Source organism: Neolamprologus brichardi, chromosome 15 (assembly GCF_056152115.1).
Source record: "Neolamprologus brichardi isolate AB-2024 chromosome 15, ASM5615211v1, whole genome shotgun sequence".
Taxonomy (NCBI): Eukaryota; Metazoa; Chordata; class Actinopteri; order Cichliformes; family Cichlidae; genus Neolamprologus; species Neolamprologus brichardi.
The window spans coordinates 18,726,717-18,745,815 of record NC_142118.1 but is presented as its reverse complement, the minus strand read 5'-3'; the positions used below and the strand labels follow the sequence as shown (position 1 = coordinate 18,745,815).

The 19,099-nt window shown below is 38.3% G+C and overlaps 1 protein-coding gene across 2 annotated transcripts in view; it reads left to right on the top strand.

Annotated features, from left to right (window-relative positions):
- Positions 1 to 19,099, top strand: part of trim67 (tripartite motif containing 67) — a 55,325-nt gene that overhangs the window by 23,666 nt on the left and 12,560 nt on the right. The window contains exons 3-8 of one of the 2 annotated variants that reach the window (XM_035914297.2): positions 3,897 to 4,019; positions 9,193 to 9,303; positions 11,978 to 12,131; positions 15,419 to 15,499; positions 17,001 to 17,164; positions 17,778 to 17,916. In XM_035914297.2, coding sequence (XP_035770190.1) covers positions 3,897 to 4,019; positions 9,193 to 9,303; positions 11,978 to 12,131; positions 15,419 to 15,499; positions 17,001 to 17,164; positions 17,778 to 17,916 — 772 coding nt within the window. The remainder of the gene's footprint in view (positions 1 to 3,896; positions 4,020 to 9,192; positions 9,304 to 11,977; positions 12,132 to 15,418; positions 15,500 to 17,000; positions 17,165 to 17,777; positions 17,917 to 19,099) is intronic. The other variant, XM_006805666.3, reaches the window with a different exon arrangement.

The following is a 19,099-nucleotide window of genomic DNA, read 5'->3' as shown; positions in this document are numbered from 1 at the left end:
ACCCGTCTTTTGATAAACTGATGCACACCGGCCGATCGGTTGCCATGCATTGCCAATCCATCTACATTTGTCAGTTATTGCAAAGCTTTACCAATCGATCCGAGAATGATTGCAGTCATTTTGAGTTGAACTGAAATTGTCTCCAACTAGTGCAAATGCTTTGTAATCAAAAGTTTCCACACTCAACCTCTGGGCAACCAGACGACCAAGTGATTACCCAGAGGATGAGAAAATGAGCGCAATGGCCACTGCAACTACTTGTGCTCATTTGCTGAATGTAAAAAGAATCAATGCAATCACTGGGAAACCACCGATTTTTCTTAGTTGCAAAGAGTTTGCCAGCTTTCTTTTACTCTAGTATGACTTGGCCATAACATTAGCAACTGTATCCCACAATGCAATGCAATGGCAAAACAAAAAGGAAGGATCTGTTCACATCTAAATATCAGTGGTAGGGAAATTTTTATTTTTTGGGGGTTACAAAAACAAGACCATTTGAGAAATAGGAATAAATCAATGTTTTGTTTTGTTTTTTCAAGTTTTGTATGGAAGTAAGAAGAGAAAAATCTCAGAACTGTCAGCTATTACCCTTCCTCTGAGGAATGAAACTGTTTCCAGCAGAAAAATAAGATATTCTATTTCTCCAAGAACGTTATGTTTGGCAGGTGATGTTTTGTGGCCAATGAATGACTGATCTGTGTCATGAGCAAATGCATAAATAGGGTAAAGTAGTGCTGCAACAGCTGCATGTGTGTGATTAGGCATACACAATGTCTGACTTTGGCACTGGAAACATCTGGGTATTAGCTCATTTTGTTGTGTTTGCATAAAATGAATCTCTGAGAGATTTAACGACTCCATAAAGATAGCCTGGATGAATTTAAGAATAGAATAGCTTTTGTTAGTGCAGAATTTGGGGATTTTATCATAAGTGGCAAATAATGTCATTAAAAAACAAATAAAACAAACTCAGGATAATAAATCTCTGCAAGCAAACTGAACAAAGACTTTGACTAGGAATGGGAGACACAAAATGGGACCTTAAGGAAGTAGGAATTATTTACTAGTAAGTTAGTAAGACTTATCTTTATTAGCAAGTCAGCACTACAGAGTATGTTGGATGGGTGGATGTCTGTGGAGAGCAAAAGAAACTGAAATGCATGCTAGTGCAGTTTCATGCAGAGGGTATCCTCCCCTGAGAGTGTCAGAGAGTGGCTGTCAGGAACGAAGGAGCTTTTGTAGCTGAGCGCAGCAGGTTCGGGTGCATCTCGTGCAGCTCATCGCCCTCTGATCAGGACTCGCGTGACAAAGCACAGCAGAACTATGAACCAGAGATCTCTGGATTGTGAAGGGGTCGTCACAGCAAATGACTAGATTAAAAAGCATGTGCTGGACTTGTTAAGCCACCATTAATGATGAAATAGACACTCACTGACCACTTTGTTAGACATACCTGATGAACTGCTCATTAATGCAAATATATAGCCAGCTAATCACATGACAGGAACTCATCTTAAACTGATGAGGTTGAAACTGAGCATCAGAATGAGGAAGACTGGGGATGTAAGTGACTCTGAAGTGGCTTCAGGGTGCTTATGCTTATGTAATGATATAGAGGATACTTTCATGGATACTTTGAGCCCCTTAGTGCCTTAGTTTAAAGCTACCTTCTAAATGCACCTCATTTTGGATTATTTTTATATCGCTTATGTGGCAGTTTCTGAGTGCAGTAATAGATTATGTATTTAGTTATTCAGGAAATTTACTGAAATCTGCGGTTTCTAGAGGCAAACATGTTCAAACTGCCTATTAAAAAGCTATTTCAGGGCTTCCATGCTTTGTTTAGATGTTTCTCCATAAGCATGATGAGACAGACGTCTGGCTGTATCAGACTGCACCACAGCTGATATCCACGTCTGATCATTTCTGCACATGTAGATATTGTTTGCAAAATTTACTCTACATTGCCACTGTTATTTTAAGACTGCATTGATCATGCTTTGGGGAACTCCCTGGTAATGTACAGTAAGCTCACAGAGCAACATTTGGACTCGACACTCAGCAGCAAAGAAGCAAATCCGTAGAATCAATAAACCAAAAACAAAACATACCATCCAAATGTGTGCATTTGTGTGAGCATTCCCTCTAGACAGCATTACCATGCAGCTGATCTCTCCAGCAGCGTCTACCAGTCATGCACACAAAGCACACACACGTTTTTACACACTGTCTGCACTGATATATCCTACAGCACCACGAGTGGGCATTAAGAGTCTTATTACAAAACGAAGAGGATTTAGCTTTTTTTTAAAAAAGCAGTCTTATCTTTACTCTGCTCTGTCTGAGACAAGGAAAAAAAGAGCTAGATGGGCAAAGAGAAAGTAGAATGTAGGATTGAGGAGAAATATCTCCAGTGCTCCTTGGGCTCTAAACAGTGACTGAGCAGAGGAACCCTCACTGGAAATCACTACTGAACCCTTATCTCATTATCAAGTGGGCTTTGTAGGGAGATAAAACTCCCCTCTGGATCATTGCCTCATTTACAACCTGTTTTTATATCTACTGGAAGGAAAAAGTAAATGACACACCATCTTAATTATCAACATCTTAAATGCTACAAAACATCTCAAATTATATGCTGACAAGTGTCTGTTGGAAATGAATGGCCAAAAGCAACAAGAACAACACTCAACATTTCCAAGTTTAATATTTTGAAATTCATTTATCTGTATTGTGTTATTGTGAGTTTCTCCTCTGGGCTTTTTTCGGTTTTAATTTAAGTTTTTTTCTCTGGTGTCTTCATTTTTGACTTCCTGTTTTTCTGACTGCCTTGACTGATTTCGCACGTGTCTTCGTCCTCTCCCTGTTTTTAAATAGTCTCAGTCTTATCTTTGTCACGTTGTAATGTTTCTTATCCTCTGTGTGCTGCAAGCTTCCTTCCTTTGTGTTTAACCTCTGGCGTCTCGTGTTCATCTAATTTGATTTCTTTGGAGTTATAGCTGAGTAATTATGAATTTGGGTCCTAAATTACAGTTGTACACGTTTGATTTTCCAATTAGCAATGTTTGACTGATGTTGACATGCAACTGTATTAAACAAATAGGGATTTGCATAATAAGTTCAAAACATCCACCAGCCCATGTGTGCTGTATTTATAATGCTTTTGATTTAGTCCCTGCTGTATTTGCAGATTTTCTCGTGCTCGCCCTGCCTTCTGTGTCCTTCTGATATGAAGATAAACTAACGCTAACCTAACACAACCATCATGCACTGAGCGTTTCCACTCCATTCCCACCCTTTTGCAATTTGATCATCTGAAGAACGTTTTTGAATTTCAAGCGTAATGCAATGAAGCCTTTTCAGCTGCAGATGTCTGCTCATACTCTATCATTGCATTCTGTTTGCTGGTCCAAAGAAAAAGCTGCTAACTGTCAGGGAATATTAGTAAATTGAAACACAAAACCACAATTATAAGTGACAGGACGGCGTTTTCATGTGTTGCATCTTGAGGGAAAAATGGTGGCAAGTATGGTTGTACAAATGGATGGTAAATACGATGAAAGGCTTGCTTTTGTGTGCGGTGTATTGAAATAATTAATGCTGTATTTATTTGTGGTGTTGCAGCTGAAGCAAAAATAGAACATAATGTGGTGGGCTAAATGAATGGGTAACAAACAGTGTGCTGCTAATTGAAGAAAAACAAGCCAAGTGATCTATTTTCGTCTCAGTGCTTTGCTTTTGTGATCCAAACCCATAACGATGCTCACTTTAGAACACTTTAATGTAGATTTATTTTGGCAGGGAAGCCAAACATGGTGGTTTCATGAGTTAATATTACTTGTTCACTTTCTTTAATCAATTCATAACGACTGTGCTGTTTCGTCTTTCTTCTTCAGGAGAACGGTGTGGAGTTTGAAGCTTGCCTCGTGGCTCAGTGTGACTCTCTGATCGAGGCGCTGACCAGACAGAAAGCCAAACTGCTCACGAAAGTTACCAAGGAGAAGGAGTACAAACTAAAGGTAAGCTTGGTTGATGAACGCTGTTCCTTCCGCTTCTCAGTAAAGTCGACTGCTGATATAAATCAGCAGATTTAACCCTAACCCCTAACCCTAAAACAGCTGGTGTGGGGAGGATATGAGAAATTATAATCTAATCCAAAAAGACTCCAAATTTTTATTTAACATGTTCAAAAAGCCACAATATGTATGCTAAAAACAGGGTTTTAATCATTAAAATCTAGATGTCTGCTTGTCTAATAATTTCTCTTTGTGCTTTATCAATTTTCTTCAAGCAAATCTGCAACAGTGAATCACACTGCGCCTCTCGTTTCCTCTTCCAGCCCTTTATGTCCATATCTAGATATCACCAGCCCCACCGTTATGAGTAGATTAGCTGATGTGAACCCGCCACTGTTGATCTAACTTTAGCTTAAAATCACACGCTCACAAAGATCCTCATCAATAGCGAGACGTTGATTAGAAAAGTATGCTTTCAGGAATTTAAGTACCAGAAAGAAATTGCTGTCTCAGCTTGCTACCAGAATAAATTCTCTCTTGCAGCTTAGTCTTTTTTTTCATGATTTGCCTCTGTAAATCCACCCTGAGTTTATGTATCACATGGATGCCTGCCCAGCCTCAACGTGCCCGCCGACCGACTGACCGTCTGGCTGGCTGCTGGTTGGGGAGGGGTGAGGAAGAGGAGGAGAAGGAGGAGTGGAGGGTATTTGGATGGAAGCCCCAAGGACAGCTGTTGTCATTATCTGGAGGCTGGGGATCGAGATTTAGCCAGAGGGCAAAGAGCCGCAGGCTGCAAGGAAGCTGGAATAAGAGAAGAATAGCTGGTTGTAGACGGCTGATAAAGCAATGCTAAAATCTTCGCTACAATAAATACTGATTAACTGATACAGCAATTTAACTAGAGGCTCCTCTTCATGGTGAGAAGAGTACTGACTTTACAGTTGGATAGATAAGCATCTGCAGCACTGCCTCTCCTTAAAATTACATTAATTTAACTGATTTAAAACAAAACATACTTTTAAGGAAATTTACGCCAAACTAATAATGTTTTTTACTAACAGAGTGAAAAATATATCTTTAATATCTCTGTAAATTTCCACAGTGTTCCATTTAATGTTTTTCCACCAAAATATTGAATCGTGAAGCTTGATACTCGCTACAGCATTATACTGGTTTTATGGCTGTGCTTAGGCACTCAAAGCCAGAATATAACATAATTACAAAAGACCGATGCAGCCATTATGGTGCCTTGATTCATTATTGCTTTTACATTTTGGCTGTTTGGAGCCAGATCTGGTCATAGTTGGATGTGAGGTTGGAGTACTAAGTTAATAATTCAGAATCAGCTAATGTAATGCAAGTATTGCAAAGACACAGATACTTTCTGATACAGGGTAAGTACTTTCAACCTGACCAAAGTACTTTTTGGATGGCCTGTGAGTATGACTGGTACTCATACAACCTCACAGAAAGCCACATTCAGTTTGAGACTGCATGTGTATATATATTGCAGCTTCGTATCAGTCTCACAGCTTCCACCCACATGCCCAAAAAGTAGCAGCTCACATTTCACAACACTATAGTGTGAACTCGGAGTCATTTAGGTATTAAGGCATGTCAAATATTAAAGTGTCATTTTGCACGTTATTTGTAGGTTTTCACATTACACCCACTTCTCAGATACAAGCAGTGCATACATACTATACTGTGTATAACTGCAGTTTAAGTACAAGCAATAGGCTGTTACAGTCTTTATTTGTTTTTTGCTAATTCTTCTATGACTATAAAAATTGTACAATTAGAATGTCAACATTTATATTTTGGAAATATTTGTGTTTCCAGATCTTGGGATATTACATGTTGTAGACATAACATTTTCTCTCCCTGCTTTTCTTATTTTCATTCCTAAATAGATCGTGTTGTGACGAAAACACGAGGGCCGAAATCTCGAAGCTGTGGATTAGTTTAGTTGCAAAACTGAGTTGAATGCAAGGAAAAGGGTGATAGTGAAAGAATCAACATGCGAGTTGAGTGTAGAGTTGAGAGGATCACACAAATCTCATTGTGATTATTGTGTAAGAGGGGTTTAGAAGGCAGAGAATAAAAATTTGACCAGGAAACAAAGAAACCCCACAAAATACTCAAACATTAACTAAGCTTTTTTTTTGTTGTTGTTGTTTTTTACAGGATAAAGAGACCTGTTTGATTTTCCATCATCAAATAAAAACCTGTAAAGGAATATAGACTAGATGTTCTCACACTCAAATACTCGAGGGCTATAATGTTATAGTTGTTACAGTCAGAAGCCTTTAAAAAAAATCAAACCTGCCATTTTTGTGCTGCTGATTAATATCTTCAAGTCTGACCATTATTGTAAGAGGCTAAGTGCTGTCTTTGTTTGCTGCTAATTGAGAAGGTACCTTAAGAATTTTATGTTAAATAACACATTTAATAAAATATAAGTAACACAAGTAGAAACAAAAAGCCCAATAGCAAGCATGACGAGCATTTCATTTCTTGTAAACAGCCAAGAAGGTTTTATGAGTATTTTAGTGCTTTTTTATGCTCTACATTATGAGTTTCAATTTATACTTGACATTTAGTCTAAAGTGTACTGAAAATAGATGTCAATAAAAATATTTTTGCTCTAACCTGAAATGAAATGTGATTCAGTGTCTGCTGAAGAGGCTGTGAGATATACCTCCAGTGAGGTGCATTCAATTACCGTGTTTCAATATCTGAACCCTTAAATTCATTTCAGATTCATGTGGAACATACGGGAAAAGCCCATCAGCCGGGGCTGCAGGAGCATGTGGGAGGGAGTTGACGGCAAGTCTCAGCGGGACAGAAAGCAATTGAAATAAATCTGAGATTTACTCAAGCGTCACGCCTCATACTTTATGTTGTTTGCACGGAGGATAAAAGCGACGGTTCGGCAACGTGATTTGAAAAACAAATTTTCTCTTGGGAAATAATTTGAGTATGTGCATATTTTAAGTTGCACCTTTTGTAGACTTGTACAGTATGAGTGCAAATAAGAGAAAAACTAAGAAAAAAGGGAGTGACATGACATCAAATACAAATACATGGATATTTCATGTGAGATAAGAAAACTTACTAAACGGATAAAATGCAAGAAAATATTTAGAAATTTCCTAAATTGTCATGGTCTTCATATTTCAACTCAGACAACAGATGACAGGTGAATAATTGATCTCATAAACCATCAAATAAAAGAAGACTAATTACCACAACTGCACCTAATTAACTCTCTGATCCATTTCGACGGCCATTGGTGAACTCTAGAATTAATTATTTTGGATGCAGACAAGTTTCAAAATATTTTCTGTCTAATCTCTTGCTTAAACTTTAAAGCCTGACGTGTGTGTGTGTGTTACACGCGGAGTATAATGATATCAGTAGTACTATGAGCTGAGGATTAAAGATTGCTCGTGAGTTAAAAGTGGTGCAGCTTGATTGCAAGAAAACAAAAGGTTAATAAAGCGATGACAGGTTGCAGACTTTCAATTAGCCCCAAAACGGCTGACTGTGACACACGTCCAAATCTCATTTCCCCTGGCTCGGGGTTCAGCCAGCAGACGGCATGTGTCTGGTGTCTGTGTGAAAGAGAGACTGAATGAAAAACAGAAAAGTGCGTTTGTCTGGTTGCGGCTGATAATGTTTCTGTGAAATTTATGAGAGATCAACAGATCGATTCCAGTTGTGGCATTATGGTGTCACGCTGTCAGACAGTCTTTAATTAATCCTTGACTGTTTTGCATGCCAGCCACTAACTCGTCTTTTGTGTCAGCCAGTTCCAACTGCTCATGTTCTGCTCCCTAATTACACTCCCAGTGCACATATAACAACCTGCTGCCAAGCTCAAAAATCAGTGTGATCCTGAGCTGGCAGTTCTGACCTTTTTTAGCGTGGTGCCACTTTTCTTCATTCATTACCTCCCATTCTTAATGAACTGTATTATTACTGAACTAATCTTAAGCGTCATTGTCGTTAACCGCCGAGAAAAGGTTGACCAGCGTGAAAAAGTGGACTCAATGGACACCATTTACAGCTTTTGATTGTATCACAGATTAAATTGTTGTTTAAGTCCACCTCTTTGTATTACTGAGCATTTGAGAGAATTTCTCAAGTTCACTCTGAAATTAGCAATATTTCTGCTGAACACAACGTAGTTGTAATTCAGTAAAAGGACTAGATGTTACAATGCCTGATAATGCATGGCTTTAAATGGAGAAAATCTTGAGGAATGGCTGTTATGAGGAAAGGCAGCCCAGAAACTTTACCAGCGGCACACATCGTTATGCCTCAACTTTCGGTCTTTGTCCCAAGCTAATCTGCCTTTTTCCCCCCTTGGTTAGGTTTAGGGATTAGAGATCTGATCTAGATTATCATATTAAATTTTGAGACGCATCATCAGTAGTGGACCTTGGATTCATCGGGTGTTTCGGCCATTATCACTAGACACCCTCATCCAAGGAGGCCCTGCCAGGGTTGATCAGGCCCCGGAGTGTGTCACTGGTTTACGTTAAATTATTTCTCTTCTTCTTTCTTCTGTTTAGTTTTCTACAGTTTATGCGCCTGAGTGTCGCTGGGACACATATAATGATATAATACCATATTGATGCTAAAGTTGTTAAAGTGAACCCAACAATCGACATGAAGGAATGGACAGACTGCCAGGGGGCCTAAATAACTTGGTACACCCGAGAAAAGCAGGGGAAAAAATTCCAAATAAGGTAACGAGAAAAAACAAACCGACACTAAACAAAATGAGGCACAAATTGAGACAGTCTTGTAGAAACCCCTCATCTTTTAACAAGAAAAAGGGTAATGCGGCACAAGTGAACTCAATCAGGCAATAAGGTTGGAAAGAGAACAAAGGTAGGAAGTTAAAAACAAAACGGAAAGATGAGGAAACAACTTTTTAAAGCAAGAGGATATAAATGAAAGAGAATAAACTCATGCAGGCAATGGAAGACACTAACAGGGGGCAAAGGAAGGCTCGGGGAAAAGGTCATACATCAGAGTCTTTCAGGGTCTTTCACTTGTACAAAATGATTGAAACTGATACAATTAAACATAGTGAAAATATTCCAGATGCTCATCTCAGAATAATTGCTTTTAACAACTCATGCATCTGATCTGTTTTGTTCAGGTGGTACGTGACCAGATCACACACTGCACTATGAAGCTACGGCAGACCACCGGCATGATGGAGTACTGTCTAGAAGTCCTCAAAGAGAATGATCCAAGTGGTTTCCTCCAGGTATTTTACACACCTCATGTTTGTGCGTGTGAGACGAGTATGAAGATGAGTATGAAGATGAGTAACAGGGGATGTTACAAAGACAAAAAGAACACAAAAAAACAACAATTTCAGTTAATCATTATCTAAAAACTATTAAACATCTAAAACAACCAAACATCAGCACAAAAACAGCGTGTGGCAGAGTACATTCCTTCTTATGCTGAGGCCAGGGGAATTATGTTACTTAAATAACTAAAGCACAAGACAAAAACAGTATGAGGTCTTACTCAAGATTAAAAATCAAGCCAAATCAAATCTCTTTCTGAGATATTTGGAACCAAAAAATGTAAATGAAGGTAGGAAGGAAGCGTGACACACAGATCCTCTGAGCACATTAGGAGAAATCAGCTTCACGGGGAGCCTCTGATGTTTGTTGAATCGGCACAGCCAAAAAAACAAGCAAACCATGGCGTAGCAGAGGAAGGAGTCAGCACGGAGAACAGCAACAACAACAACCCCACATGCCTGCCTGCACTTCAGCACCACAGTCACAGCAACATGCATCTTATTTTAATACATCTGCAGCTGATCTATTTTGAATCTACATGCCTAGTAATCAATAGGTTGACATGCTCAGTAGCTAATAAATAATTATTGATCTTTGTATGTATAGATGGAGAAACGTGACCTGCTCAGAAGAAATAAATGTTGGTTTAAAGGTTTCCTGCAGAAAGCTAAATCATGAAGACTTTTCAAGACCATCAGATTTTTTTCTTCATCTTTAAATCTGTCTCGAGTCCCAGCTCATGCAGAGTCTGGGCTTTATATCAAAGTTCACACAACTCTCTCAGGAAACAAAAAAGGCTTTATACAACTTTATTTGCATATCTTTAGTAGTATATATCAAAAACGCTATATCTGGATGTGTGAAATCAGGGGGAGGTCTTTTTTGAAATTTGAAATAGAAAAAATATTCAGTATTTGTGTCACTACTGGAAATACTTCCTTTCCTTATGTGTTAGGTGGTACGCCTGGATAGAGCACGCATGTGATAGAGGAAGGGCACATGACACCCACTTACTCAACAATGACCTGCTCCCACAGACTCAGGATGCTGTGCATGTGCAGAAATATTTGTAGTGTATCAGCAAACATCTACGGGGGCATATTACAGCCACAGAGGGCAAGAAAAAAGAAAAAAGAAACCAACACAACAACAAAAAAAGTTGGGTTTTATTTTTTGTGTAAAGGAACACTTCAAGGTTAAGTTGTAAAGAAAGTCATTATTTGAGGTTCTGGGATCAATAACTTATAAAACACATTATTAGATGCCAACGACAGATCTATCCGATAAGGTCGATAAAGCAGACCAGAAGCCACAAGCTCATTTTCAATAAAACCTGTCATCCTCTAACCTTGACTAAAACACATTTAATAATGTTTAATTACATTTCTCAAGTCTTACAAATTATTGATTTTAAATAACAAAAACAAAACATCAAAAAAGAAACAAAAGTACGACGACAATACAGGACTATTTTATTCTATTCTATTCTATTCTATTCTGAAGGAGTTCAAATATGTAATTTTATTCCAACTTAAACTTGAAAAATAAAGCAATACAGTTACATGAATTATTTCTTCATCTTTGTTCTTGTAAATTTCAGCTGTTTGATCAAAATTCACAATTTTAAATCTTGATATTTAAATGTTTTTTTTTTTTTACCTTGAGTGGCCTTCATATGCAGTCATAAATGTGCCTTTATGGTACTGAATAAAAACACACATGATCTCCAGATATTCCAGAAAATAAGCTTCCTTTTTCTTTACCCATTCTGAAGCATAAGCAGTGTTGGGTAAGTTACTTTAAATTAGTAACTTAGTTACATTACTAGTTACTTCTATCAAAAGTAACCCAGTTACTTTCAAAGTAACTAGTTACTCAGGAAAATAACTTTGGTTTTACTCAGAATTCTCTTGTCAATGTGTTGCTTCCAGTCTTCTAGCTTGCTTACTTGCCACAAGTGCTCTGTGCCACCTACCAATAGGAAGGAAAAAATAATGTGCATATTTCCACGAGAGAAATCCCACGCCTGGACCGTCATTGACAGCCGCCATGAGTCTAGCCTACGTCACAGCGTCACGTGCGCTTTTTGCATCCAACGCGAAAACTGCAGTCGTGGTGCTTTGATTGTACTCAGAACTCGGAAATTCTGCCTTCCAAGTAGGATGATGTAGGTAACACCAGACTGCAGATGAGCTGCATACAGGGCTGGACTGGGACAAAAAATCAGCCCGGGCGTTTTGACTAGAGACCGGCCCACCATTATAGGAAAAATCATAAACCCTTTGAATGAAAACAAACGCTGTTGTGACAGTGATGTACACTGTTTTGATGGTACATATGCATCAATCATTTGTTGTAAGATTCAGATAATTATTTTTTAAAAGCTAGACATTTTAAATGAGAATAAGAAAGAAAAGTACTTCTTTGTGCCCCCCTCTCCCTGTTAATGCCCTACCTGGCCCCCCTGGCAAAACTTTGCTAGACTCGCCCCTAATATATAAATATTGATTGAATGTGTTCTCATTTCCAGTGTTTTCTTCATGCTTTACTTCTTACAAGTAAACCATTGCTGAATCTATACTGTGTCTGCAAACTTCAACTTGCCCACTGTATGTGTTTGTGTAGATCTCAGATGCTCTGATCAAGCGAGTGACGTCGTCTCAAGACCAGTGGGTTAAAGGGGCCCTGGAGCCAAAGGTTGGCCCTGACTTTGACCTCACTCTCAATACCGACTCGCTGCTACAGACCATCCTACAGCTGGACTTCTGCCAGGGCAAAGGTGAGCACACGTTTGGACTTTAAAACCAACTGTACTACCACAACTCAGTCAAATTAAAAAATCTCTTTAGCTGTATATTTAAAAGGCGTACTCCACTTTATAAGGCATGAGTCTCACACGAGAGAAAAATTGAAAAGAATGGTAAAGCTAGTTTAACTAAGATGTACGGACAAGCTCAGAAACCACTCGATTTTACATTTCCCGTTCACGCACAACATAACAGTAGCAAGTCTAAAATGCAGGTCTAAATTTCTCAGTTACTCTGCTGGGAACAACAGATTGATTGATTTATTAACTTTGAATTGAGAATAATTTGTTATTCTAGATTTACCTCTGTAAACCTTTGGCCTTTTATACTAACTTGATGCATCTCAGAGTCCTTGCTTCAAGCAATTCGCTCCTCACTGGAGGTGATGATTGGTTGCTTGTGGACATACCAGCCTCTGGTTGCCTAGGTAATCATCTAATGTATTTACCACCAGATAATATGACAATCAGCAGTATCCTGCAGTATCACTGATAGTCTCTTCACTTGCACACCTGTCTGTGGCCACCACATTGCTTCAAATCATCAAGCAGCCTCAATTCTCCTCCTACTGAGATCATATTCCTCACAAAAATCTTACTATATGAATCTTATTGAACAAAACTGTTCCTACACAGTGAGGAAAACTGAGGAACAGTTCAGGGTTGTGGCTGAATTTGGAGGCTGACCACAGATTTTGACTGGGTCGCCAGAATACTCATTTTCTTGAGCTGCACATACCTATTGAAGTCCTGGAGTAAAGCTCATTTGTAAGCTTGCCAATGATTTACTTAAAAAGTCTCTATGATTATAGATATATGTAAATAATTTTGGCATGCACAAACATACACAAACAAGATTCATCTAAAGTTAACACAATAAGATTTAGCTGTTAACGCTCTTTTCTTTTAAGGTTTCTTTAACTCATACTACAGTGTGCACATCTAATTAGCTATTAACTGGCTGTTGCTACCCAGCAGCCAGTTGGCGCGCATGAGTAAACAGCGTGTTTTATATTCATTCTGCTGCAGTCTCCGAGATTACCCAGATGTATAGTTAATGTATATTAAATATGTAATCACCAATATGCATATTTTATTTGCATATGGCTGCACTTAGTCGGTGAAGATGGGATGTCTTCCCTGTGCAGAAGCAGATTCAACCTGGTTACTTTGCTAGAAAAGCAAATAATGCTGACCGGTCTTTGTTATCAGCTATTAAGAGTACAAAATCCATTAAAACATAAGAAAAATACTCATTTTCACAATGAGGAAATTATATTCAGTGAAGTTCTGTGTGTAATAAATTTTATATTTAGTATCATAACTGTGATTATGCACTCTTGTAATATTATGGTTCATCTTGGCTGACACTTCCAATGAGTTGCAGCAACGTTTTTTGTCCCCAACAAAGTCAACTTCCTAGAAAATAAGGACACTAGCTCTTACAGACACAACAAAAACTTAAATTAAATTTAAAAATGTGTCCTGGGTCTTCAGGTCATGGCTTGAGTTGAGTTCTACTTCAAATAGATTTTCTCCAATTTAAGCTCCACTCAAACTTCTTAGAAAGCCAGAAAGCTTTGATCAGCTCTCTTTTCTTCTCCAAGACTGGGGATGTGGAATTCAGTTGTATGGTTCCCTTCTCTCTCACCCATTATCTGGTATGGACTTTAACGACAGACAATTTCATTTTAAGCATTTGAATTTTAATCTTTGACATACAGAGCACCAACAAAAGGTACGTTTGTACTCAAATATTACATTTGTTTAAACCCATATACTGTAAATAAAAGATGCACATAGCCATCATAACATCCTCCACAGGCATAAAGATTCATTAGTTATTCCTCCTCTGCATCTTTTTTAGCTTTCATTTTCTTTTCTTGTCTTCACCTCAACGTTTCTTAAAACGAGATGCTAATAGTTGCATGAGATGGTTGAGTTGAGTAGTTTAGGTTAACAGTAGGGGGCTTGATTAGAAACACAGAACTGTAATTCACTGTCTATTAATTGTATAGGATACTAGTTTGTGGCTAAACAAGCTCAAAGCAAAATGCAATTACTGGAAAAACAGAACAGCTGATTCTTTGTACCAAATGAAACTAATTAAATTAAACACTCTACAAGGCCTGTCACTTAAAGCAGTTACATCTTTAATTATGCACAGCTTTAAAGCTACGTCCACGCATAGCTTTGGAGCAATGTGATTCGTTCCTCACTCATCTCTTTGAAGCTGACAGCTGATTGCTCACGACATTCCTGGCTCTGGTTGCTTAGGTAACCTTCTAATGTATTTTGCAGTAGTTTCTGTGTGATAACCAGGAAACAGGGCTAAGAACTACAAAACTGCCTTTTTACATTTTTGTAATTACATATTAACAAACTATTAAAGTGAACTTCATAGGCTTTAAATTGTGACAAATATTACTATAAAATGTAGTCGAAACATTACCAAACGTCCTTATAATAAGCCACAATATTAAACATAAAATTTGCATTGATACCTTCAAACAATGCTGAATACTGGATAATAGGAATATACTGTTATACTTTTATAATAATATAGCAGCAGCTGCTCAGCTGCACTGGAAAGAATATAACTTTGAACCTATGGTAAAAAAATATGCAGCATAAAAAAGCGTAGAACAAGCATACGGCGTTATTTTTGTGCCACTATTCTGAGCGCACGTAAAAAAAAAAATGAGCGCACGTAAACAAAAATTTGCAGGTACAAGTGTTGCATTTTGAGGAGAAATTTATTTCGCGCGAAGAAAAGCTAAATTTGAGTGAACAAAATTCATTGCTGCGTGCAAAAAATGTATTTCAGTGTTTAGGTAGCACACACACACACACACACACACATATATATATATGTGATACAAAATAACTGCTTGGATATTACTGGGGTAGTGATGATGGTGATGATAAAATTATTGCCTTGTTTCCAACTTATTACCGCACAATTATCAAATTATTACCTAGCTCTAAAAGTGCTACCTAAAAACACAATCTCTTGTCTTATCACTACACAAATACTACCTAAAACTACAAAATACTACACAGAATAATGCAACACAAAAAGGACAACAAAACCTTCAAGTTTAGGCTTGACAAATGATTTTTGTGTTTATCAATGATCATTTTCGGACCTTTAGTTAATATCATTGTGACAAATAAGCGTATGATTGATACACTACACTTCTGGTCATCCTTTTTACTTCTTTAGAGAACACTGACGTAAATCAACATCATATTTCCAGATGTACAGGAGAATCCAAAATTGAAACAAATGCAGGAAGCAGGCAGTGGTGAGGCTGAGATGGAGACAGAGAGCCCAGGAGGTATTTCAGAGACTCTATTTTTCACTGTAAATCTCTGTTTCCCTTCCTTGCATATATTTTGTCACTCCTGCCTCATTCCTTAGCCCCGATAGCTCTCTGGTTGGAAACTCACTGGTCTTTTTGTCCCACAGTGTTTCTCTGGTGTTTTCCCTTTGCATGTTGTTTTTCAGCTCTTCAACAGTAAACGACACTGATCTGCTGAACAGTTCTGCACAAAGATCTTTGTTTCCTGCGATAATTTTGTTTCACATGTTACTAATGACACATATATTAAAATATAATTATGCATGAATTAAACTGTGGCAATACAAATCATAGGGAGTAAGTATATACTGAGGAAATGTGCAGTAAACATGATCCTCTAATCATTTTGTTTTCACATATTCAGTCTTGCTCGATAGCTATAGACTGATCAGCCACAACATTAGAATCTGCTTCAATCCATCAACATGTGGGACTTCTGCAGGTGTCCTTTGGTCTCTTCAATCAGGTAGCAGATCATTTGCCTGCTGGAAATTGCGGGTGGGGCGTGTGTGGATCAAGCTATCTCTGGTACATCTTGTAGATTCATGTTTGCATTAGTATCTGGGGAGTTTGAAGGATAAGTTAATGTTCTGCGTCAATATAACATCCACATAAATGACATGAAACCAGATTTCTACAGCAGAACATTGCATTGTAAAGAGATGGCCGTTATTAATTACTTTACATAATCTGTATTTTGATGTTGTGGCTGATCTCCATGTAATAAGTCATAAATTCAAATATGGAATATCAACAAAACATGCATTATCTCCTATACTGTCCGCCATGACTGCTGCCTTCCCCTGTGTTTTCCGTACTGTTATATATTTATCAGATAAGTTCCTGTAAATGAAACAGTGAAGAAAGATTTTTTTAATCTTATCTTATTTTATTGTGTGTATGTTTGTTTCTCCTTTTGGAATTTGCTTTTCACCTGTTTTTGTACAAGAGTTAGACTGATATGATGCTTTTCCTCTGATTTTATGCAGATTTTATGCAGGAATGATGCTTTGCTTTCATCAGTCTGTCCTTTGGTGGGGAGCCGATGTCTCATACTTTCTTACCACCTTTGCTGATTTATTTATTACTATCAAACTACAAGTCAGCCTTCAAAGCGCATATCAATCTAACCCAGTGCATCCCTACCACTACACTACCCTTTAAGTGTATGTAGAGTCCTCACTAGGTCCAGTTTAAGCCCTTAATAATTCCCAGCTGTTACCCTGTAAATGAACCCAGAGCTCTTTCACCTTTAAGGCTCTTTTTTAAATCTCCCACCAGATTGTCATTAAAGCTCCTTTTTCTCTTCATTCAGTCTGTTTAAAGGCAACCCGCCAGATGACGGCATCCCTGTATGTCTTCCTCTCTTTATCCTTCCACACTTTCATGTCTCCCTCCTTGTACCTCTTCTTTGTCCCAATCCCTCTCATTCATTGATCGCAAAATTCAAATTGCATCCATCCATCTCTCTACACAGTGGAGCCTAGACCCTCAGTCCCTCCAGCTCCTCTCCTGCAGCTGGAGAAGTGCTGCACAAGGAATAACAGCGCCACCCTGGCCTGGAGGGTAACTATGCCCACCATCAACCCCATCGAGGGATACATCCTGGAGCTGGATGATGGCAATGGAGGACAGTACAGGGTGAGTACTGTTAGTTAAACAAAAGATTTACACTAATAGTGTTTCCCACAGAATTACTCTGTATCGTGGCAGTAATGAGGCACAGGTCATATGTGTGCACCCAAAAGAAATGCATATATTTTTTGTGGAAATATATAATAAAAAAATAAGCAGTTCTGTCTCCAGTAAGGTTCTGGACAAGGACAAGAGAATAAAGACAGCTGAAGGACACCAAGAACCATCACAGCAGCAACTTGAACTTGTTTCTCAATCTCGTTGTTTTCTCTGAAGGTTGAAAAAGATTCGTGGGCAGCCTGCCCAAGAAATTTCTGTTTTTGGGAAACACTGCAATAACTCTACTGTGAAAATAACTAATCTAGTCTGAAACTCAGAAAATGATGTTCAGTAGCTCTCCTTATTTAGTTATTAGTCCTCAATATGATGCTCATATCTGACAAAGGACAGATAATACTCTTTATGTGTGTAAGTATATGAGTCATCATCAAGCATGCATTAAAAGTGCTAGAGGTCTTGACCTCTTCACTAATCCTTGAGCATATACTGCCTCAACTTGCATTTCAAATGATGCTGAGTTTGTGTGTGTCTGTGTGTGCGTGTTTGTGTGTGCCCCCAGGAGGTATATGTGGGGAAGGAAACAGTGTGTACAGTCGATGGTCTTCATTTCAACAGTTCCTACAACGCAAGGGTGAAAGCTTATAATTCCATTGGAGTGGGTCCATACAGCAAGACAGTCATGCTCAAGACTTCTGATGGTACGTGGTGTGTGCTGGAACTGGCTTAGCTTCCAGCATGACAGATGGACTCTTTGTCTGCCTTACTTTTGATTCTGCTGTTTTGGCTGTCTTGATTTCATTATATTTTTTTACCCAAAGGATTTTTTTTGTCTGCGATCTTCTTTGTAAAACAGGTTTCATGATGTAATTTCATCTGACCTATGTAACTGTGAACAGAAAAGCCTCTTACATAGAGGAGGAGATTTTTTTAAAATTTTGTTTTGGGAGAAGGCAGGAGAAAGGTAGGTGGAAGATTTTGAAGAGGGTGAAGGGAATACACTGGACAGGAACAGCAGACAAAGAAAGGGGAAGAAAAGAGGAACGAAATAATGAAGAGGAAGCGGATGGAAAAAAGCTGAAGTAGACCAGGTTTGAGTAGACAGTAAAGAAAAGTCACAAACAAGAAGAAAACAGAAGGAAAGAAAAGGAGATCAAAGGAGTGGTTAAGTAAGAAAAAGAAAGGGGGCAATGGAAAAAGAGGATAAAGATAAAACTGTACAGAGATGCAAAGGAAAAAGAGAAAAGGAAGGAAAAAACATAACTGCAAAGGGAGAAAAAACAGAAAATACTGCTGGAGAAGAAAGGAAAGAATGAGATTAAGGACTCAGAGAAAGAGGAGGTGAAAGAAGAAAATAGAGACACTCACTGTGTAACAGCAGAGCAATGCGGGTGGAGATTTTTACAATACACAAACACACAAACAGTGTCTCTGAACCAGCCACAACAGTAATGGGCATTAGAGTCTGTTTTCTGACTGATAACTGTTTATCCCACCCGCCCTCTTTTTATTCTTCTCTATCATCGTTCTTCTTCCTGCCTACTCTGCGTCTTTTTCCATCCCCTTCTCCTCCTCTTCCTCCTCTCTCTCTCTTTGAGGATTGTACCGCAGCTACACCGAGAAAGAAAACTGCGACGACGTGACTGCAAACAAAAACATGGCATCCGTGTAGTGTGACAGTAAAAATCTTACGTGCAAGCACTTTTTTAATAATGCATTGGTAGTTGATGAAACATTTCCCGTCTCAGGCCTACACTTTACAAGTGCATTGTTTTCTGTGGATAAACTCAATTAGTTGTTGCCCACAACCGCCGTTTCTAAGGTCACATTCATTATAAAAGAATACATATTAATGTGATTATTTGACAGAGTGATTACATTTAT